The 23,715-nt window shown below is 37.0% G+C and overlaps 2 protein-coding genes across 4 annotated transcripts in view; both read left to right on the top strand.

Annotated features, from left to right (window-relative positions):
• The first annotated feature begins 5,723 nt into the window (after positions 1 to 5,723).
• On the top strand, positions 5,724 to 7,131 carry LOC110448524. Its single transcript, XM_021494804.1, has 2 exons — positions 5,724 to 5,794; positions 6,291 to 7,131. Exons 1-2 carry the CDS (start codon positions 5,724 to 5,726, stop codon positions 7,129 to 7,131), a joined length of 912 nt encoding a protein of 303 aa, XP_021350479.1.
• Positions 7,132 to 9,681: 2,550 nt separating this feature from the next.
• The window catches only part of LOC110448531 (bifunctional heparan sulfate N-deacetylase/N-sulfotransferase-like), a 50,601-nt gene continuing 36,567 nt past the window's right edge, over positions 9,682 to 23,715 (top strand). Inside the window, exon 1 of one of the 3 annotated variants that reach the window (XM_021494812.1) lies at positions 9,682 to 9,758. The gene's annotated coding sequence lies outside the window, so the exon portion shown is untranslated. Of the gene's footprint in view, positions 9,759 to 10,702; positions 10,860 to 11,770; positions 11,860 to 23,715 lie in introns of those variants that run through there. The other 2 variants (XM_021494813.1, XM_021494814.1) reach the window with 2 other exon arrangements.

Genomic DNA, 23,715 nt, shown 5'->3' with positions numbered 1-23,715 from the left:
TAGTATGTTATAGAACTAGTCCAACTGGTATAGAAGGTACTCATCACTCTTGTACAAGTGGCATATAGTATGTTATAGAACTAGTCCAACTGGTATAGAAGGTACTCATCACTCTTGTACAAGTGGCATATATTTTGTTATAGAACTAGTTCAACTGGGACACACAATTAAACATTTTACCAATCAATATATCAGGTTGTTAGATCTGACTTATGATCCGTTCGTCACAGACACACAATTAAACATTTTACCAATCAATATATCAGGTTGTTAGAACTGACTTATGATCCGTTCGTCACAGACACTCCAAAAATAAGCCACATTGGGACAATGAATTGTGCTTTTTGGTGGGATCGATACCCGTGTTTTCATGATGGGAGTTAAAAACCCTATAACTAGGCGGAATGTAGCGTAACGTTTTATTATTCTGAATGACATTTTTTGTAGGTACAATTCACAACGTTTATGGAGAATTTATGGAAATCTTGTGTACTGAATATCACGTGAGATTAAAATCGTCAGAATTTTCGATTTATTGAAGGAGCTGTACAAAAGCCAAGGACCTCCTCAATAGTCATTATGATCTGGGTAAATCAAAAACAGAAACAACTCGGCAAAGAGAATGAGCAATCGAATTACCGTGAATTAGATTAACCATGAGCGCCTACGCAAAATGTGTCAAACTACAAAAAAACGTTCCTGGTAAGAAAAAAAACTCATTGCATTAAGTAATACAATTACAATATGTTTCCTGGTAATTAAAGTACATTTGGAATATTCATATAGCACTCCGTTATATGGTTTCATCAACAAGCCCTGCTTGCATCTTCTACGTGATCTGATAGACTACAATCAGCCTGCCCTTTGACGTAGTTCTGGACGCTGCGGTACAGTTTGGTTATCGCAGACTTCGTGGCGAGCTAGAATGAGACGCCATAACTCAGGGAGGACGTATCAAAGCTGTGTCGTCTGTCCAGAATCCAATTACAACAGTGATTTATATGTGCAATATTTGTGTAAACGCTCCTAGTGGAGTAACAGGTCTGTTACCCAGTGATCATTGTCTGTCTATACTCCAGGCCTTTCTCACCCTATAGCCATCCCGGTCATCACGTGCGCCACTCAAACTGTATGATCATATTCGTCACACTGGTGATTGCCTTTGGTACAGTCACCTTTGGATAACAAGGTCATTTTGATTACATTCATTATATTTGCAAAATGCAAATGAACCTGAGACACACATCAAATCCCAAGGGTTACAAGGCTGAAATCTCCCAAGGGTTACAAGGCTGGGATCTATCCTGTTTGGACATCCAATGATGGTACAGCTTCTGTTCTGCATGAACATCCCAACTGTAAAAATAATGGTAAATACTGTTCAGAGGCTGTAAGCATTGCACTATTATATTATTTCAGGAAAAAGTATTGTTAAATCGCTACGTATGTTACCAGAATACCAGTTGGATAAAAAAGAATAACTTTACAATTGGCCAGAAGTGGAAAATATTGTGAAAGGCAGCTTATAGGACATTGCTACAGAGATCGACAGACAAGAAGTAGAAACTGTGGTAAATATCGTTATTTCTCTGCGGAATAACGAAATAACAAAATGGCACATATCAGCTACCGTGCAGAAGTGATTAGGAAGGTTTAATAAGATCCCCTATCCTCTGTGGAATCTTCAGTGGTAGACAAATGCTTGCATTGATCTAAAATGCCCGCACCCCAGACTCGACTGGGGACATTGGGTGGTTTTTTTCCCTGTTGATTACATATCGACTTACTCGGTCGCAATCGTCTCAGTTCGATTAAAAAGTGTCCGAAACACGTATAGTTTATGTTCCAGTGGGTGATTGGATTGGAAGCTAGGTACTTCAGTACGTGTGTGTTGGGTTGCTGTATGATGGTCACTCTATTAGTTCTGTGAAGACTGGTAAGAGTATCTAAAAGGGGTGAAGTGTCATCCATCTTATCATCTGTGAATTTGATGTTGGGGTCTATTACCGAGCGAAGAGCCAAACCTGTAATATTACTCCCTGGTGGTACCAGGATATGTCCCATGATAGATTCCGGGGTAGGTCCAAACATTCTGTAGATCCTGTAGCTCATTCTCAGCGCCCGGCTGTTCAAAACAATTAACGAAGAGATCCATATCTTGCAACAGCTGTAAGGGAAAACATGACAAAAACTGTATTAAAATGTAAGTCAATTAATACTGGGTTTATATCATATATTAACTGTCATTGGTGTAGAGAAACATTATTATTTGTTTCCCCGAGATTCGCGCGAGTGAAATGACATGTTTTCGTACCAGGGGAAGTATTAGAGTGTAATGATCGGGTGATGCCACATGTAAGTAGATTCTTAGAAAAAGAAAATCGAGGGAAAAAAGAACTTGTATACAAAACACACACTCCTCCCTTGACATACGTTCGGGTTCAGACGGAGCTATACATGTATCCAATACAATACAATCAATGTTAACTGGCCGCCCCAATGGAGGGCCCAGAAATGGTCTCCGAAAGACGTTCTGTTGTGAAAGTGGCGGAACTCTTTAGCTTGATAGACAGAATCGTTTATTAGGGGTGGTCTCTGGAGCAGAATCGATTGTGAGCAACCAACATTATATACAAAGGCTGACCTAATAGCGTACTACATGTACATACTTTACTTATAACTAAATGATTTAATTTAAAGTCTTGTCTGTCTTAAAATGTTTACCAGTATGTGTAGTCTTGTTGATAACAAATCTGTCCTCATTCAACAAAACTTATACACAACAGAAATGCCTAACATTTAAGAAAGCTTGGCCTAGGACCTTCACGTGGTCTCATCCAGTGGGAATATGACGTTTTATTTAAACGACGTAGTAACGTCATATTCTGGTGATGACGTCAGCAACGCATATATAAATAGCATATATCAAATTAAGACTATTCAACATTTTAGATGAACGATGTTGGTTTAGTTAAGTCACGACTAGGCTTCGCCTAGAATTCACGTTGACACCTTCCTTTGGCAGATATAAAATATGTCATTCCCTTCAAAACGAAAAAACGATTAAGAGATATCTTTCGATTTGTTACAATGAATTGTTTTTAAATTTTTGTACACACTGATTTTGTTTAAACATGTGATTTAAACCGTACGAATACAGGTACCTGTCTCACCTTTCACACCTTTTCGCGAATCATATTTTCCAGTCGGTGAGTTCAAAGCTAACATCCAACTGACCTATTTATCTAACTAATGAAGTAACGTTCGTGTCTGCATACTCTTGTGATAGTTTCAAAAGGAGAATAGTGGAAAGCCTAGTAATACATGGAGCCAGAAGAAAGGAGTTCTGCTTCGTTACAGGATTAGTAGTCGTCTAGAAAATGTCTCAAGACTTAACACACTCCAGCCTTCCACGCAGGCGGCCGGGGTTCGATCCCCGAAATCGTCATACGCATGGATATTCAGAGAAAGTGTTTTTTCCTGCCCACACATCTCCAACAACCCAGGTGGAGTATAAATTGGTCTAGGATGGATGTTGCGGTATATGTGCTGTAGCATTCAAGTGAGGTGGCACTATAAATGATGCCGTTGGAAGCACGGTCCCACTACAAACAGAACACATTACATCTCCAGCACACACGCAGGCATACACACCAGCACACACGCAGACATACACACATAGGAAGATATTAGCCATGTGACATAGGACTAGTAGTTAGCGCCTGATAAGGCAACTCCTGCGAATTCTTCAAAATTGCATTGATTAATGTATATGCTAATTGTATTAACTGTATATCTACGTACTGTAAAGCGCTTTAGAGTGGCTTATGTTAGCTAGATAGTGCGCTATATCAAATGTTGTATATTGTAAAACGTCACTAAATATCACCCAAAAAAACGTCGATCCAACGTTGGAATCTGACGTCATTTTAACTATACAACAAAGGCTAGATCCCCTGTGGGCAGTATTCCAGTTACCAACGCAGCGTCAGGCTCATTGCCAAACTGTCTTCAGTGTCACTCATTGACATGTACAGTAGTGTGAAGGGGTGTCATCGTAGTTATATACGTAAAGGTTATTGCATGGTTTTCGAGTAACAAGGGATTTATTATAGCCGAGCGAAGCGAGGGTGTAATAAGTCTCGAGTGACGAGAAATCATGCAATAACTGGCTTACTGCATGCTTCCCAACTCGAACAAAACAGAAAAATTGAGTAAAAAAAAATCACCTGGACAATCTTTTTACCTACCCTACACTGCAGATAATTTACTTACATGTACCTGTGTGAGTGAGTACTAATCAGAACCAGGTAAGTTTGTCTTTTTTTCTCAATAGCCAAGTCTGAGTGTATTCTTCATAATGGATACAAGTGTTTTAGGATTACTATCCAGCTCCAGTGTCAGGGAAGGTAAGGAGTGTCTGTTCAACAATTAGAACAAAATACGGGAAACAATGTTGAATTTCTGACTACATTTTCGGTTTAATTTTCAAGATGTGGCAAAGGTACAGGATATTGAAACCATTTTCATACATACAATGTAAGGGTTTATCAATCCCTAAGGTATTCCATTTCTTTCAATGAATGGTATATTTGAATGTGCAATTTTGTATAAAGAAACAGCTCCTAAAGATTATAAACTTTTCCAGGAAATGCTTATCTTCTCACGTGATAAGGAAATCAATAAGATATCTTTTATCTTTTATAAGATATCTTATATGATATATAAGATATCTTATAAAGAAAAGTATATCAGATATCTTATTAAGTATATACGATATCTTATTAAGTATATAAGATATCTTATTAAGTATATACGATATCTTATTAAGTATATACGATATCTTATAAATATATAAGATATCTGATTCATTATATAAGATATCCTATAAAGAAAAGTTTATAAGATATCTTAAATCTTTTATATGATATCTATATAAGATATCTTATTTAAAGTTTATGAGACATCTTATATCTTTTATAAGATATCTTCTATATTATATAAGATATCTTATTTAAAGTTTATGAGATATCTTATATCTTTTATAAGATATCTTATATATTATATAAGATATCTTACATATTTTATAAAATATCTTATAAAGTATATCAGATATCTTATAAAAGATATAAGATATCTCATAAACTTTATATAAGATATCTGATATGTTTATAAGATATCTTATATAATTTGGTTAAGTACTTGATCAACATTGCTCCATGAATAAATGACAACTTGGCTTGCCATAGTTATCCTCTCATAACCTTACTATAGATAACAATACATCACCATCTATTGTATGTACACGTGATCAACTGGAGTTATCACTCTATAACCTTACTATAGATAACAATACATCACCATATATTGTATGTACACGTGATCAACTGGAGTTATAACTCTATAACCTTACTATAGATAACAATACATCACCATCTATTGTATGTACACGTGATCAACTGGAGTAATCACTCTATAACCTGACCTTAAATAACGACATAAATGTATTCTTGTTATTATTAGATTGTGAATATAACAAAAAAATGTTTGTAACTATCACCTGGAAAGGCTACATGCGATGGGATCGGAGGTACCGGGTTCGAATCTCGTCTGGCCGTTGGATTGTTCTTTTATGATACGCATGGAGTTCAACAAATACACCCACGGAGCGTATAGTATCTAGTGTGTATTCTGGGTCGAAGACTTTCTTGACGGAGGTAGGGATGTACCAGGCAGAGGAGCTGTCGATTAGCGGTGACATTGCCAGTGAAAATGTAGCTCACTTACTTAGAAGGTATGTTTGACACCCTGGTAACATATAAACTGCTTCCTACCGACTTTGCTAGGGATATTTTTTCTTTTATTCATTTGGTAGAGCGTAAGATTAATAAACCATAGATCCCGGGTTCGACTCCTAGCGGAGGCGCTAAAAAACATTGTCACCTCTGTAACATATTTAGATTTCTGAAGTCAGGTCTTTGTAATCTCATTAAATTCTGTAACAAATTCACCATCAAGTTTTATGAGTGACACAATTGCCTTGAAACGGTGGCACACGCTCACCCTATATATTATTTTCATTGTGGACAGGAAACAAAGAATACTATTTTTTCCCACCAGAACGGCGATAGATATTATGTCGAAATGATCAGGTTGACGCGCCATTGTTTCCAGGTTAGCCTGATCCTTTCGAGCATTACATAATGTGAACTTTGAACCCGGACTTGGACTAAGCGATCATCTCTCTCTCTGAACTTCGAGCTCTGCCTATACACTGAAAATGTTACCAGCAAAGTAGAGAGACTGAATTACCATAAAAGGGATTACACAAAGATCAGTGAAAAAATCAATGATGTCAACTGGACAGATCTACTGTCTGTCAAAAATGTAGATGAGTCATGGAAGGTCCTTGCAGAGACTTTATCAATTATCATAAAAGAATGCATACCAGTGAGCAAGACCAAAACCGACAAGTTTACCCTTAGAACACTACTTGACAGGGAGACAGTACATGCTATCAGGCACAAGAAAACCAGATGGAAAAAGTACCTTCATTGTAAAGACGATAAGAACTGGAACGAATACAAAAAAGCTAGAAACCAAGCTCTGAAACAAATTAGAACATTTAAATACAACTATGAAAGGAGCATGGCCATGGACATCAAATCAAATAGCAAGACATTCTGGAAATACATTAGGTCTAAGACCAAGACTAAAAGTACAATAGGAAATATCAAAGACGCCAATGGTGACCTGACATCTAACAACAAAGACAAAGCTGAGATCATGAACAACTACTTCACAAGTGTTTTCACTGTCGAAACAAATGAACCACTACCAGTGTTCATTAGAAGAAACTATCGGGAACCAATCAACGATATTGACATCACGGAAGACAAGATATTATCGGCAATAAAGCTACTAAATCCAAATAAGTCAAGTGGTCCCGACCTATTCCATCCGAAACTATTATTAGAGTCGGCTAACGAGCTTGTCACACCAATCAATCATCTTCTTAAAAAATCTCTGAATGAGGGGAAACTACCCCAGGATTGGAAAAATGCCATTGTGACCCCATACATAAATCCGGATCCAAAACCAGCCCAGAAAATTACAGACCAATCAGCTTAACATCGGTTCTGGGAAAACTAATGCAAAGAATCATCAAGGATGCCATTGTGAATCACAAGGACACCCACAATCTTTTCTCCAAGTGTCAACATGGTTTTACCAAGGGAAAATCTTGTGTTACCCAGCTACTAGAGGTCCTTGAAGGTTGGTCAGAACAAGTAAATAATGGAACCCAGATAGATGTTATATACCTCGACTTTAGCAAGGCATTTGACACTGTCCCTCACAAACAGCTGCTGTTTATGGGATCCAGGGGAAGCTACTCCAATGGATAGAAAATTTTCTAAGCGGAATGAAGCAAAAGGTGGTGATCATTGGTGAAATATCCAATACCAGGAATGTAACTAGTGGTGTCCCACAAGGGAGTGTCCTAGGACCTCTTTTATTCCTGATATTTGTCAACGATATGCCGGAAGTCGTACAATCCATAATTAAATTATTTGGTGATGATACAAAGTTATTCTCCAGAATTTCGAACGACGAAGATAGGAATACTCTACAGGATGATATCCACAGATTATGTGTCTGGACAAAAGTTTGGAACATGAAACTAAATGGGAAAAAATGTAAACACATGTCAGTAGGAAATCAAACCACAGACTCGGCTTATACAACAAAAAATGGACAAATTGAAGTAACCATTGCTAAAGTGATCAAAGAAAAGGATTTGGGAGTTATATTTGACCATAAACTAAATTTTACTGACCATGTCAATGAGTGTGTCTCTAAAGCCAACAGAATCCTCGGACTAATATTTCGGTCATTTACATTTATAAACAAAGACATGTTTATTCAATTGTATAAAAGTTTAGTGCGGCCCCACTTGGAATATGCCACCTGCATATGGTCTCCAATGCTCAAAAAGGATCAAATTGCCATCGAAAATGTCCAACGCAGGGCAGCAAGACGCCTACCGTTCCTAAAAGGAAAATCATACAGTGAGAGACTGTGTATGTTGGGCCTCCCCAGTCTAGAGTATCGACGATTGAGAGGAGATGTCATACAAACTTACAAAATATTGTATCGCATTGACATTCTGGATAAGGAGAAAATTATTAAAATGGCAACATTGGCTACAACAAGAGGAAATTCCAAAAAACTCATCAAGTGAAAGATGAGGCTCAATGTTACGTGGAACCTGTACAGTAGTAGGGTCGTGGACGTGTGGAACTCTCTACCAAATATAGTTGTAGAGGCCCCTCCTTAAATAGTTTTAAAGCTCGGTTAAACAATCACTGGCGTCATCATCCCCAAAAAGATGTACCAACCTGTTACCCACAACTGAACGTGATTAGAGAACAGTATATAGATGCGTCTCAAGAAGCTGGATCAACTTGCGTCGACGTCGACACTACATGAAAACTACATGAAAACATGATGTGCGGCACTCATTATTGAAACAATGAAAAAAATATCGCTATGATTACAATTTACACTTTGCCGACCAAACAAGGTAAAGTTCTATTTGGCAGGCCGAGTATCAGACAATATGTTTTATTGACATGTTCGGTACAGATTCCCTGCATAAATGTTAAACTATTGCACGTACATTTAAAGGAAAGAAAATTTACTAATGTGAAATATAGAGTGAAAACGTACGTTGCGTACATTGCAAAAAGTACCAGAGAACGATGCAAAATGTGTTAAAATATTTTCTTGTGCTGTTATATGCGCCTGATGGGGAATCAAGGAATTAGTACGCCGTAACTTGTATAGTCAAAGAGTAAAAATATCCCCAAATATCCACTCTCTGTTAAAATCATTTGGGTGGTGGGGTTTGGGTGTTATATAAAATAATAAACGGACTTTGCTGTTATTTAAAATAATAAACGAACATGTGGCTATTGATCCATCCCAATTCATAACATCAGGCGACAGGAGAACCAGAGGGGCCCACAGAATTAATCAAATATCAACCCACACAAATTTGTATAAATATTCATTCTTCCCTAGAACTCTTGTTAACTGGACTTCGCTACCATCAACCCTAGCACAGGAGCCAAACCTGGACTCTTTCAGGTCTGCCCTGGCTAGTTTCAACCTTCCATAAAGTGTTTTCTGTTTTACAAATTAACAAAAATAATTGTTTTTAACATTTTTAATGCCACCTCCCAGGATCAAGTGCACTCAAACCTTTGAGTCTGTAATCCTTGTAAAGGAAGAAGAAGAAGGTGATATTATCTGCTCTAAGACTACATTTGTGCTATTGCATATGTAGAGATCCAAATGTATTTTTAGGGGGGGGGATATTCTTAACTGTATCAAGTTAATGATGAAATTTCAGAAGTTTGTGCTTTCTCGATCGCTTGAATCCGGCATATACGCATTCCATGTTTGCGCACCATATCCCTCCCTTGGACCCGTATATAAACACATGCACTGATAGGCCTAGGTATAGTATTTCGGAGTCGGTGTTGTGGTTGTAAAAAACAGTGTCTGTGACCTACTATGGGATTTCAGATATTTCATTCATAATTTTTCTTTGTCGCGGTCGTAAAGAAGACTCCAGAGGCCACGAAACATCCGAATGAATTTCGATTGAGCATGCGCGCACGATTCATTTCCTGTGAAAAGAAAGATTATTTTTCAGTCAACTACGCTTCGATACGTTATAACATATGCTAAATGTAAGTATAATATTTTTAAAATGTTAGTAATATGATGATTGGATATTTCAGACTCTGATTTACATTCACGGCTGTCGATTCGAGGTTGAATCTTCATGACTATACACCATAAGTAACTTCGTTGTTCTCTGTCGTTGCAACTTCTCGACCACGGTGACCAGTCCGATTGTCGTTGTTTCATTGTTTTGTCCTATATTAGAAAACGCATCGTTCAAGTAGTTGCGGTACGATTGAAATACTGGTATTTTTACTTTCCGAGACATCCGACGTTTGGTGTATGTCAACGTGTGAAGGAGCTACACAGAGCATGACTCCAAATGTGTGGACTGAAATACAGTACAGCCTACTACTGAAGTTAGTGAGCATCTTAGCTTAAAGGTTGTGTTAAATGATTGCAAATCTGATAATTTCGTATCTGATTTCGATCTTTCTTTACTGAAGTGTTAAAGATCCTCTGTACAACATAGTGTGATCTCAGAAAATTCGTTGATCTTCAAGTTTGTATTATGTTGGTTGAATGGAGATTACACATGGATTTGAAACTGTTATGAACGTAAGTTTCACGAATCGCAGTAACGTTATTCATATTAAGTATATTTTCAGGTTAAAAATATCAACATTTTATTTGTAAAAGTGATTTTTTCATACTCCCAGAAAATATTACTTGCTCGATCATCCACCAAGTCATAGAATCATATTTACTATTTTGTTGATTTTATTGTTTACATTTGCTAAGGCCATTTTAATAGTGGTGTAAAATTACAGGCATTCAAAAAAGGACATTGCTAAGTATCTTCATTCAGATTTTTCAGTTGAGAAATAGATACATATGGCAAAGATTTTATTTTTAAACACAAACATAAAAAATAATTGCATGTACATGTAGTAAACTGTTTGTGTATAAAGTAAAACTTTAATACAGGGTTTGCTAAGTGGTGAAAAGTTGTCCAATGTATTTATGTTTTGATACAGGGTTGGAATTAAAAAAAAAAGATTACTGGTACAAAGGGCCAGTTCAAGTAAAAAATTACTGGTCCTGTAAACAGTTCGAAGTGCACTGGTCCAGATAACGAGGGCTGCAGGCTTGAGCGAACGCCAAAGGTACAATACTCTTCTGACCGCCCACCAGAAATTTTGAAATCTAGAAGCTCTTTGGTACATTCTAGGCTTAAAATAAAGCTTTTCAAATCTGCTGAAATTTTAGATAAATTTATCTAGTACTGGCCCGGCGAGATAGCTTGTTGAAAAACCTACTGGTCTCAGTGGTCTGCTGGAAAACCACTGGTCACGGGGCAGTGGACCAGCAGCTAATTCCACCCCTGTTGATATATGCAATAATATTGGTTTAAAGTAAGTTTTATCATTGTTTAAAAAAAAACCCAGTTGCTACTGTAACAGGATAGAAAAAATACATGGCCAGACTTTGATTGAACCCAGGAACTCCAACCTCTAGATGGACGCTTTACCAATGGAGCTGCCAGCTGGTCACCAGTATCGACCCAGTCCAAGTCGGCTTCACTTCTTAATATTCTGTTATAAAATAGCATAAGGTCTCAAAAAATCAAAGACGAAAACAAAACCTTTTTTTTGAAAGATATTTTGAAATTCAAAACATACAAATCTAATATACCACGGAGCTTATACATTTTTCCTGTTTTTGTTAAATGTCAATAAAAATGAGCATTTTTCAAAAATGTACACTTCATTGCAAGGAGGTGGCTTTTAGAAATGCGATCACATTTTAAGCTTTTTTAAAAGTCTACATGTTGCAGCAATATAAATACATAGTAGAATGTGATTTCGTTTTAATTTATTCATTACAGGTGATGCATATACTGCTCTTAAAAATTACACTTGTATAGTGGCTAAGGCTAAAATTGTTGTAACAATTTGATAATCTGAATGCCATCTAACCTCGCATTAACCTAACTCATTTAAAAATTATTCTATTTCTGAGACTGACAGTCCGACTATGTTTTTGTATTCTGACAGCAATTTGGCTGCTTCAAAATGTCAAGCTGCCTAGTTACAGCTAGTTTATTGCTGACTGGCCATGTTACAGTATATATGTCATGGGGACATAAGTCTTGGCAAATACCAGGTATTACATATTTTACACTACATTGTATTTTTGACTTATCAGACAGTTCCATTTACAGTGTACATGTATTACTGTAGTAAAGTGCTGAACTAGATGGGTATGATGGTAAAACATATATTATTCCCTCAAGTTGTTGAGAGGATATAGCTTTCCGTTCATACATGGTATGTATGTTGACAGTTTGTCATTAGAAACTTCATTACTGCATACTGATGAATCTGCATTTATTTGTAATGCAGGACAATACCCCAAGTGAGTGTGTGTTTACAGGTCCAAGGTCAAGGTCACTTATTGTTTAAGGATAATTTTTATCACTCGAGCGACTTCATTCCGACATGGATTTTGATCAAACTTCATATATTGATCATGCATGAGAATAAATACCTCAATCAAGTTTGTGTTTCAGGGTGCCAAGGTCAAGTTCAAGGTTGCCATTACTATTTATACAAAATCTTGTCTTCTCTCTAGCAAATTAATTCCTGCGTGGATTTTGATCAGTCATATATTGGTCAAGTATGACAATACCCCAATTCATAATTCTTCATATAGTGGTGGTGATGAGGTATGAGATTTTCATGCTGTTGCCAAAGTGAGACATAACAAGGAACTGTTAAATATATAATCTTGAACCACACGAGACCAGTTGTACACGTATCATTTGCAATGTCTTGTAATACACGCATAACAGTTGCGTGACTAGGCACATATTTCCTTATGTATGAAGTATATATGGTAGTGATGTACACTTGTAGTTAAGTTAATGGAACCAATGCAAGTACCATGTTAATAGCATGTAAATGACTAAGTGACTGCAGAATGAGGAATTTGTCAAGTGTTTTACAGACAGCTAAGCTTTTATCGGGAAAAATGATCAGATATACGTACAGCACAGGTGGTAGATAATCACTAGATGCTAGCAATATATACACTTTCTGTTCCTTTTGTTCGTTTGATGTAATTCATTTCGAAGGAAGCCTGAGGGGAAGTGAACGTGGAGATATTCATATCAAAGTGTTATCAAATGATTTGCTGTATAATTAAGGCATCATTGTAATCAGTAAAACAAAATACATATGTAAGTTCTCTGATATGTAATCATATTACAAATAATACATGTATTAAAAAAAACTATCACGTAACAGATGTACAAGAGTCCAATTATAATGTTTGCATGCATACAGCGTCTTGTACAAGAGTGATGAGTACCTTGCATACCAGTTGGACTAGTGCTATAACATACTATATGCTACTTGTACAAGAGGAGGTGAGTACCTTGTATACCAATTGGACTAGTTCTATAGCAAACTATATGCCACTTAGACAAGAGTGATGAGTACATTGTATACCAGTTGGACTGGTTCTATAACATACTATATGCTACTTGTACAAGAGGAGATGAGTACCTTGTATACCAGTTGAACTAGTTCCATAACAAACTATATGCCACTTGTACAAGAGTGATGAGTACCTTGTATACCAGTTGGACTAGTTCTATAACATACTGTATGCCACTTGTACAAGAGATATGAGTACCTTGTATACCAGTTGGACTAGTTCTATAACAAACTATATGCCACATGAACAAGAGTGATGAGTACCTTGCATACCAGTTGGACTAGTTCTATAACAAACTATATGCCACATGAACAGGAGTGATGAGTACCTTGCATACCAGTTGGACTAGTTCTATAACAAACTATATGTCACTTGTACAAGAGTGATGAGTACCTTGTATACCATTTGGACTAGTTCTATAACAAACTATATGCCACTTGTACAAGAGTGATGAGTACCTTGTAAACCAGTTGGACTAGTTCTATAACAAACTGTATGCCACTTGTACAAGAGTGATGAGTACCTTGTCTACCAGTTGGACTAGTTCTATAACATACTATATGTCACTTGTACAAGAGTGATGAGTACCTTGTATACCATTTGGACTAGTTCTATAACAAACTATATGCCACTTGTGCAAGAGTGATAAGTACCTTGTATACCAGTTGGACTAGTTCTATACCATACTATATGTCACTTGTACAAGAGTGATGAGTACCTTGTCTACCAGTTGGACTAGTTCTATAACATACTATATGCTACTTGTACAAGAGGAGATGAGTACCTTGTATACCAGTTGGACTAGTTCGATAACATACTATATGCCACTTGTACATGAGTGATGAGTACCTTGTATACCAGTTGGACTAGTTCTATACCATACTATATGTCACTTGTACAAGAGTGATGAGTACCTTGTCTACCAGTTGGACTAGTTCTATAACATACTATATGTCACTTGTACAAGCGTGATGAGTACCTTGTATACCAGTTGGACTAGTTCGATAACATACTATATGCCACTGGTACATGAGTGATGAGTACCTTGTATACCAGTTGGACTATTTCTATAACAAACTATATGCCACTTGTACAAGAGTGATGAGTACCTTGTATACCAGTTGGACTAGTTCTATAACATAGTATATGCCACTTGTACAAGAGTGATGAGTACCTTGTAAACCAGTTGGACTAGTTCTATAACAAACTGTATGCCACTTGTACAAGAGTGATGAGTACCTTGTATACCAGTTGGACTAGTTCTATAACAAACTATATGCCACTTGTACATGAGTTGTGTTATATTTATGCGATTTATACAAGGTCTGTTATATAATTACAATGAATGTTTATTATACATGCCATGATTGCCCTGCAGTTTTTGTATTGATTTGTAAAAGGGTTGCATTGCAGGGTTTCAGTTTGTATGTGATTTGTACAAAGGTTGCATTGCTGGATTTCAGTTTGTATGTGATTTGTACATGGATTGCATTGCAGGGTTTCAGTTTGTATGTGATTTGTACAAGGGTTGCATTGCAGGGTTTCAGTTTGTATGTGATTTGTACATTGATTGCATTGCAGGGTTTCAGTTTGTATGTAATTTGTACAAGGGTTGCACTGCAGGGTTTCAGTTTGTATGTGATTTGTACAGGGGTTGCATTGCAGGGTTTCAGTTTGTGTGTGATTTGTACAAGGGTTGCAGTTTGTATGTGATTTATACATGGATTGCATTGCAGGGTTTTAGTTTGTATGTGATTTGTACAAGGGTTGCATTGCAGGGTTTCTGTTTGTATGTGATTTGTACATGGATTGCGTTGCAGGGTTTCAGTTTGTATGTGATTTGTACAAGGGTTGCATTGCAGGGTTTCAGTTTGTATGTGATTTGTACAAGGGTTGCATTGCAGGGTTTCAGTTTGTATGTGATTTGTACAAGGGTTGCATTGCAGGGTTTCAGTTTGTATGTGATTTGTACAAGGGTTGCATTGCAGGGTTTCAGTTTGTATGTGATTTGTACAAGGGTTGCATTGCAGGGTTTCAGTTTGTATGTGATTTGTACAAGGGTTGCATTGCAGGGTTTCAGTTTGTATGTGATTTGTACAAGGGTTGCATTGCAGGGTTTCAGTTTGTATGTGATTTGTACAAGGGTTGCATTGCAGGGTTTCAGTTTGTATGTGATTTGTACAAGGGTTGCATTGCAGGGTTTCAGTTTGTATGTGATTTGTACAAGGGTTTCATTGCAGGGTTTCAGTTTGTATGTGATTTGTACAAGGGTTGCATTGCAGGGTTTCAGTTTGTATGTGATTTGTACAAGGGTTGCATTGCAGGGTTTCAGTTTGTATGTGATTTGTACAAGGGTTGCATTGCAGGGTTTCAGTTTGTATGTGATTTGTACAAGGGTTGCATTGCAGGGTTTCAGTTTGTATGTGATTTGTACAAGGGTTGCATTGCAGGGTTTCAGTTTGTATGTGATTTGTACAAGGGTCTAGCTTTGATGTTGGTATTCCTTTTTGAGTGTACAGTGTTACAGTATTTGTAATAAAGTCGGACTCTATAATAATAATTATTATTATTTGAGGTTTTTGTATCACAACTTAATGAGGGTCAATATCTTCCTAGTTTTATATCTTTAATCATAAGGATGACTGATACCTGAAATGTATATACACAGTACATTAGTAAATGATTAGTTATCTCCTCCCCAGGGACAAGTTTTTAAGAGAGTATACAAAGAAAACTTAAAACGAATTAAGAATAATGTATAAGAAAAAATAAGTCCATCTTAGGGAATGTTCTGTTAGTCTACTGAACACGACCAAAACTAAATGCTGTAGTCCTATCACAATTTTCCCATGAAACTCTGTGGAATCACTGAGTGTGTCTTATTATAGTTCATTTATCAGTTTCTGATTCAGTTTTGTTGCGACGGTTGGGTCTGCACAGTGTCAATAGCTCCTTTTCCCAAGCTTTAGTGGGCTGAAGAGGGGAAAGAGCTTGTGGTATTTGGGTCAAAGCATGTCCATATCGTTCAGGACAGTGGTGATATGAATGGTCCAAATCTAGTTGTGGAGGCTGTTGAATTGTACCTGTGGCGATGGCAGGACAGGAATCTGGGGAACCTTTGGCGATGGCAGGACAGGAATCTGGGGTACCTGTGGCAGTGTCATCTTTGAAGGAGTTGGCGAATTCAAGATTACTTCCTGAGGTTGTACCATAGGGGGAACCATCACAGTACTTTGTGTTGGGTTTGCTTTGAAAAGGAGTGAACTTCCGAAGGTGCTGGCGGTTTCAGATAGTTACTCGGCCTGTGCCATCTACACGGATTACATACTGGTGGTATTGCCGTACTTCAACAAAGGTTGCAGTGCGTTCCCATCTCCTTGGGTGGTTGCCCACTAAGTTTTGTATGTACACATGATCTCCAACCTGTAGGGGAAGCAGGCGGTGAGTGTGTTAATTCCACCGTTCATGTTCCCTTGAATGCCTTTTGGTAAATGCCATCTCTCGATGAGACATTAACTCGGTCTATGTTTTGTGAGGAGAGTATCTACCCATCAATATGGGAATGGCATCACCAATGGGTCGTCCAAACAGGATTAATGCCTGGGATGCTTTTGTCTCTAGATCAACAGAGATTCTGAACATCAGTAATGCTCTCTGGAATTTATCAACATCCAGTGATCCAATTGCAGTAATGTTGTCCACAAGCATCCGTTTTACCGTTTTCACAGCCATACCTGAAGTTAGTGTGAATAATCCCCAGAGAGATGAGTGCTTCCTTGCAAATGAAAGCTCTTTCCATTGTATCAGAGACATAACAAATTAGACGTGTTGACATGGCATTGCTGGCATTGTCTTTGGTCGTAACGTTAAATGCAACTGCTCCAATTACACCAAGGTCTTCATTTATAGCTCCACGCATTACAAGCTTGACTGGAAGTAGATCCTTTTCTGTCATTCCAAGGCTGTTCGCAGATCTTAAGGGTAAGATTGTACTTTGGCACCCTGCATCGGCCACCATGGACATAGTGATCGTCTTAAGCTTGGGGGGATCTTGAATTTGGTGTCCAAACCTGCATGCCCTCAGGCAGGGGAGTCATGCTTACCAGAAGCATTGGGCGGGGTTTTGAGGGTCGAGCCACCCGTTTTCCATCAAATATGTGATGTTCAACACGTGATGCTGATGTGGTGCACAGCTGGTCATAGACATAACCAACTTTGTCATGGTTTGTATCTTTGGTGGATCTCCAAGGGGTCCCTTGATTGAGCGGATTTCTGTTGCCCTTACCATGAAGGCAGACTCTAGAAGATGCATCACAGTGGAGCATGGGGAAGTGCACTTGCTACATGATTTGGTGTGATGGCCTTCAACTATGCATTTCGCACACGTGAATGTCACAGCCTCACATTATCTAGACCTGGCCTTGCGATCATTTCTCTGTCCATGAGCAGGACCGCCACATGCCCAGCATTTCACTCCAGGTGCTTAGGGTAGTTTTGGGTTATGATGTGTAGCACTCATGATCATGGCACTAGCTGAATCTCCTACTGCACTCCTAGTGACTTTACCCTGCTCCTTCTGGGCAATAAATGACACAGTCTCTTCCAGTGTTCTGTCTGTCTTTGGGTCACCCAGCAGGTCAGACATAATTTCTGGGTCAGCAATACCTCTCACCAAGCTGTCCTTGATAATCTCATCACTATAATCAAATGTGTGGTTGCAATTTGCTTCTTTGCATGTGGCTGTATACTGGCAGAGTGAAGCCTGACCTCTGAGACAGGCCAAGAACGTCCTGATATTCGACCCTGGGGATTGGGTCATCCTGTTCAATTTAATGCGTTGAACCAGTGTACTCTCGTCTTTGACAGCTAGTCTTTTGATAGCATTAAGAAGATCTGCATCTACCATGTTGGCAACATCACTTTGGAGGTCATGCATAAGGTCTGTACGAAGATTAGTGTCACAGCAGTAGAACAGGGCAGTGGGCAAGACATTGGCTGTGATTGCCATTCCAGTTTTATACATATCCCACTGCCTGGTGAATGCTAACCATTGGTCTGGATCACATCCTGCGGCTATAGTAGGTGGGTCTAACTTTAACTTGTGCGTTGCTGGTTGAGCCAGAGGTGGGTGGACGGTTCTGTCATGATTCTGAAGAGCAGTGGTTAGGGCAGCTGAAAATACAAATGCTGCATCCAGGTCGTGGAATTCCCAATCACAACCTATAGGGCACTGTAGAACTGGCATATTGATGAAATTCACTTTGTTTCAGCTGTTGAGTATCAGTCATAAATGAGGGTCAAAATCTTCCTAGTTTTATATCTGTAATCATAAGGATGACTGATACCTGAAATGTATATATATATATACAAAGTACATTAGTAAATGATTAGTTAACAACCTGGTTTGTAGATCGTCCCAAAACGGTCCACAAATTATTATCCATGGTTATAGGGCCTTTAATTTTCAACCAGCCAATATCTTTCTCAACTCCCTGGGGAGCATACAGCTGGTGCTGCCATTTAGGCACCCACAGCTAGCATTCAACAATTCTAGCACTGCCCAATTGCAACCACGTACTCATTTACAGCTGAGTAGACTGAAACAAGCGGAGTAAAGTATCTTGCTCAAAGATACAACGCTGTGTCGTGACTTGAACCCATAACCCTTTGGATACGAGCCTGGCATCCTACCACTAGCCTACCATGCCTCTAGTAGTGTTACGATGTTTGTATCGTGTCACTTGTACACAAGTTGTGTTACAGTCAGTGTTGAAATGTCAATTGAAATGTAAATGGTTAGCAGTAGTCCTATTGGTGTCTACATGCCTTTCATTTTATATGTATTAACACTCTAGGTAAACATTAATGGTCCTGCTATATGATAATTGTTTATATATAATACGTTTTAACACGGATAGTTTCCTTTCGTCAGTACAAGTAGTAAAAATAACACAAAGGGTCCATTAGCTCAGTACAATAACATAGGTATTGGTATGTAGTTGTCACAGATATTTGCAGAGTTAAGTTCTAAATGATTTCCACCATGGCATTTTCAGCTATTTCATGCTTTTGTTTATGTGTTTGAAATGAAAGTGCTTTCCTATTCAATTGGTAATGGACATGCATGTGCTCCTAAATGAATACATTGGTAAAATTGATTGAGAGATGAAGTGAATAAAAAATGCTAAGGTCATAATTGAGGGATGTTCAAAATATAGTGGCAACTCACGTGCACGGTCATAACCCTACTGAATTTCTTTCTGTAATTGTTTGGCCAAAAGTGTCAAGACTAGCAATAAACATGTATGGTAGGACGGTTCCAATACAAGTACAAGTAGCTAGTGTTGTTTAGATTAAAGATCCGTTGCCTAAGTAAACTGTTTATTGTATTACCGGTCTAGATATTTCCTGTGCTCAGATCATTTGTTCATTTGCCTAGCAGGTTATTATTTCATTATAGTCATTGATCTTGGCCTCATTAACTATACAGATCGAGACAAGAAGTATATAACAGACCTTACCCAAAGCAAATGGAGATCCCCAGTTTACTACTTTCAACAATTAAATGCTTACTTCAACTATTTCCAGGATTTGATTTCATCTGAGAAAATGTATGAAAGGAATTGATGGCTTTCATCTGTACTTAATTATATGTTCCCTAATATAAGTAGCCATGAAAGAAAATTAAAGTGTGTTTTACCAAAAGCGATTAAAAAGAAAACAACAGAAAACCTGGGAGTTTGTCACCCAAAGGATGTATATATATAACAATTCAAGCATACTTAAGTTACATCATATTTTAGATTCTATAGCAATGCAAGCCTGCCCTAGTTACATCATATTTTAGATTCTATAGTATTGCCCTAGTTACATCATATTTTAGATTTTTTAGCATTGTGAGCATATTCTATTTACATCATATTTTAGATTCTTTATTGTAAGCCTGCCCTAGTTACATCATATTTTAGATTCTTTAGCATTGCAAGCCTGCCCTAGTTACATCATATTTTAGACTATATAGTATTGCAAGCCTGCTCTAGTTACCGGGTACATCATATTTTAGATTCTGTAGCATTAATTGCAAACCTGCCCTAGTTACATCATATTTTAGATTCTGTAGCATTGCAAGCCTGCCCTAGTTACATCATATTTTAGATTATATAGTATTGCAAGCCTGCTCTAGTTAAACCATATTTTAAATTCTATAGCATTGCAAGCCTGCCCTAGTTACATATATACATCATATTTTAGATTCTTTAGTATTGCAAGCCTGCTCTAGTTTTATCATATTTTAGATTCTTTAGTATTACAAGCCTGCTCTAGTTACCGGGTACATCATGTTTTAGATTCTGTAGCATTAATTGCAAACCTGCCCTAGTTACATCATATTTTAGATTCTTTAGCATTGCAAGCCTGCCCTAGTTACATCATATTTTAGATTGTGTAGCATTGCAAGCCTGCCCTAGTTACATCATATTTTAGGTTCTATATTATTGCAAGCCTGCTCTAGTTACATCTTATTTAAGATTCTGTAGCATTGCAAGCCTGCCCTAGTTACATCATATTTTAGATTCTATAGTATTGCCCTAGTTACATCATATTTTAGATTCTGTAGCATTAATTGCAAACCTGCCCTAGTTACAACATATTTTAGATTCTATAGCATTGCAAGCCTGCCCTAGTTACATCATATTTTAGATTCTTTAGTATTGCAAGCCTGCCCTAGTTACATCATATTTTAGATTCTATAGCATTGCAAGCCTGTTCTAGTTACCTCATATTTTAAATTCTATAGCATTGCAAGCCTGTTCTAGTTACCTCATATTTTAAATTCTATAGCATTGCAAGCCTGTTCTAGTTACCTCATATTTTAAATTCTATAGCATTGCAAGCCTGTTCTAGTTACCTCATATTTTAAATTCTATAGCATTGCAAGCCTGTTCTAGTTACCTCATATTTTAAATTCTATAGCATTGCAAGCCTGCCCTAGTTACATCATATTTTAGATTCTGTAGCATTGCAAGCCTGCTCTAGTTACATCATATTCTATAGCAATGTGAGTGTAATCTAGATATATTTGATATTATATTCTATAGCAATGTGAGTGTAATCTAGATATATTTTTTATTTTATATTCTATAGCAATGTGAGTGTAATCTAGATATATTTTATTTTATATTCTATAGCAAAGTGAGTGTAATCTAGATATATTTTATTTTATATTTTATAGCAATGTGAGTGTAATCTAGATATATTTTATTTTATATTCTATAGCAATATGAACAACACTGAACACTGAATGCTAGTTACATCATGTTTTAGAGAGCAATATTAACACAAAAACACTCTACTTTAGACAATATTAAAGTATTTTGCGATTCAAATATATACTAGTTACATCATGTTTTAGAGAGCAATAATAATACAAGAACACTCTACTTTAGACAATATTAAAGTGTTTTGCGACTCAAACATATGCTAGTTACACTGTACATTATCTTGGTAACATGAATAGCAATGCAAACATACATATATTTTAGTTACTGTAAGCTTACTACCTATGTCTACATACCTGTTGAGTTTATATGTATGGATTGCCCAATAACACCAGCTTGGGGTTGAAATTGTTGGGTGCAAATGCTGTAATGCAGATCACCCGATAGAGTGATAAATGCAAAATGGTGTTTTATTTGTGTACAGGTTTATAGATAGATGATTATTTTTATTTGCTCAACCGTAATAAAGACATTGTATCAGTTTTCGTATGGAACAAAAGCTTTTAAGTTAATGATAGCCTTATTCTAACTATTGTTTACTGTGGCCTCTGTGTGATGTGCGAGTGAGGCGGTGGATTGCGTGAGCAGTGTATCCTAGATATTGATCACATTACCAGTATGTAACCTGCTCAAATGGGGCCAGGCTATACTCTGTGTAGCTTTGGGGAACATTGTCAAATCCCCAAGTCTCTGTAGAGCCTATACCTGTCGGAGGAGATCACAGATCACTGACATTCAAATTACACAAGGATTCCACCTCTAAAACTGCTTAATCCCATTTGATATGAAAACACAGCAATTTGTGTGAAAAAACTTGTGCAACAAATGCATGCATGCTTCATTTTGTTTGACAAGCACAGTGGGTTTTAAAAATGGGATTTTTTGTTTTTTCAATTCGAGTAGAAATACCCTATGATCCAGACTGCTGAATCTCGTTTTATATGCCCACCTAAAGTGGAATGCATAAAATGATGTTATGCTGTTTGTCAAGTCTGTCCATCCATCTGTCTGTCTGTTTAAATAACTTCATAATGTAGTCCCAACAGTTTCTGACCAAATCTTTTGATTTTGCATGTGTGATGAGAATCATAATAATGAAAATTTGCATATTATATGGAGTAAAATGGGAGCACTGTGTTATTTAATACAAGTTATGACCCTTTCTTATCACTCAAGTATTTTTGAATTCAAACCTTATAGTACACTCCCGGTACAATTTTGAAAATGAGTCAATCGTTACAAGAAACTGTAAAAGAACTTATTCCTGGTCTGTGAAAAAAATTTGTTCAGGACCCCTAAGTGAATGTTAACACATCCAAAAAATAATTGAACTTTCCTGAGTAATAAAGTACCAATTTTTTTTTCTTTTAAAATTTCAGTTCTTTGATACATTTTATTGCAAGAAATCATCAAAAGGGTTTTAGTATAATAATTTCCAATTTTGCAGAGAACAACCTTCGTACAGATAGCTAGATATATCCCACACAGACTGGTACTCTTGTCATAGAAATATGTGAGCAGGCAATACAAATATAATGAAACATGCAATATAGGACTGTTCTCCAAATTTCAAATATCAATAAGATAAATATTTCTTTTGGTAACAGTCTTAAATTAAAAAATAATCCTCCTGTATCAACATTATCTACGTATATACATAAACACATATTTCAATTTGGTGCTAAACAATTAAACAAAATTCAAGTATGAGCCTCTATTTGATACCTTCACTCTATAAACGTCAGTATCCTAGGGCCACTGTATCACGTATCACCTGTATTGTGTATTGTTGTTGATAATATCAGACTAGTTATGTATGTAACTAAATATTTTGCCTGTGGGATGTCTCAAATGTAGGCCAATAGTTCAGGTATATGATGTAATACAGGTACTAGGATCCAATAATCCAATAGGCTTTTAAATTCAACAAATTATATACAAAATGTAAAATCAGCTGATGGGTGGATGCATTTCAACTGTCAAATCTTGGGTTAGAGATAATATAAACCACACTTTGTAATAATTACTTAAAGGAATTTTGTTAAACCCTTTAAGCCCTGGTGATGCATTAATTCATCACAGGGCCTGTATTTTTTGGGGGTTGTTAAAGAACGTTGAGTAAAATGTTTTTATTTTTTTTATAATGGGAATCATGAATGGAGATAGAAACATTAATTTGGTGAAAATGTTACATAGCTATAATATGTCACATACGCGCAAACAAGATTTTGGGTAATTTCTTCAG

Source organism: Mizuhopecten yessoensis, unplaced genomic scaffold (assembly GCF_002113885.1).
Source record: "Mizuhopecten yessoensis strain PY_sf001 unplaced genomic scaffold, ASM211388v2 scaffold4119, whole genome shotgun sequence".
NCBI classification, from domain to species: domain Eukaryota; kingdom Metazoa; phylum Mollusca; class Bivalvia; order Pectinida; family Pectinidae; genus Mizuhopecten; species Mizuhopecten yessoensis.
This window is presented reverse-complemented; position numbering and strand designations above follow the sequence as displayed.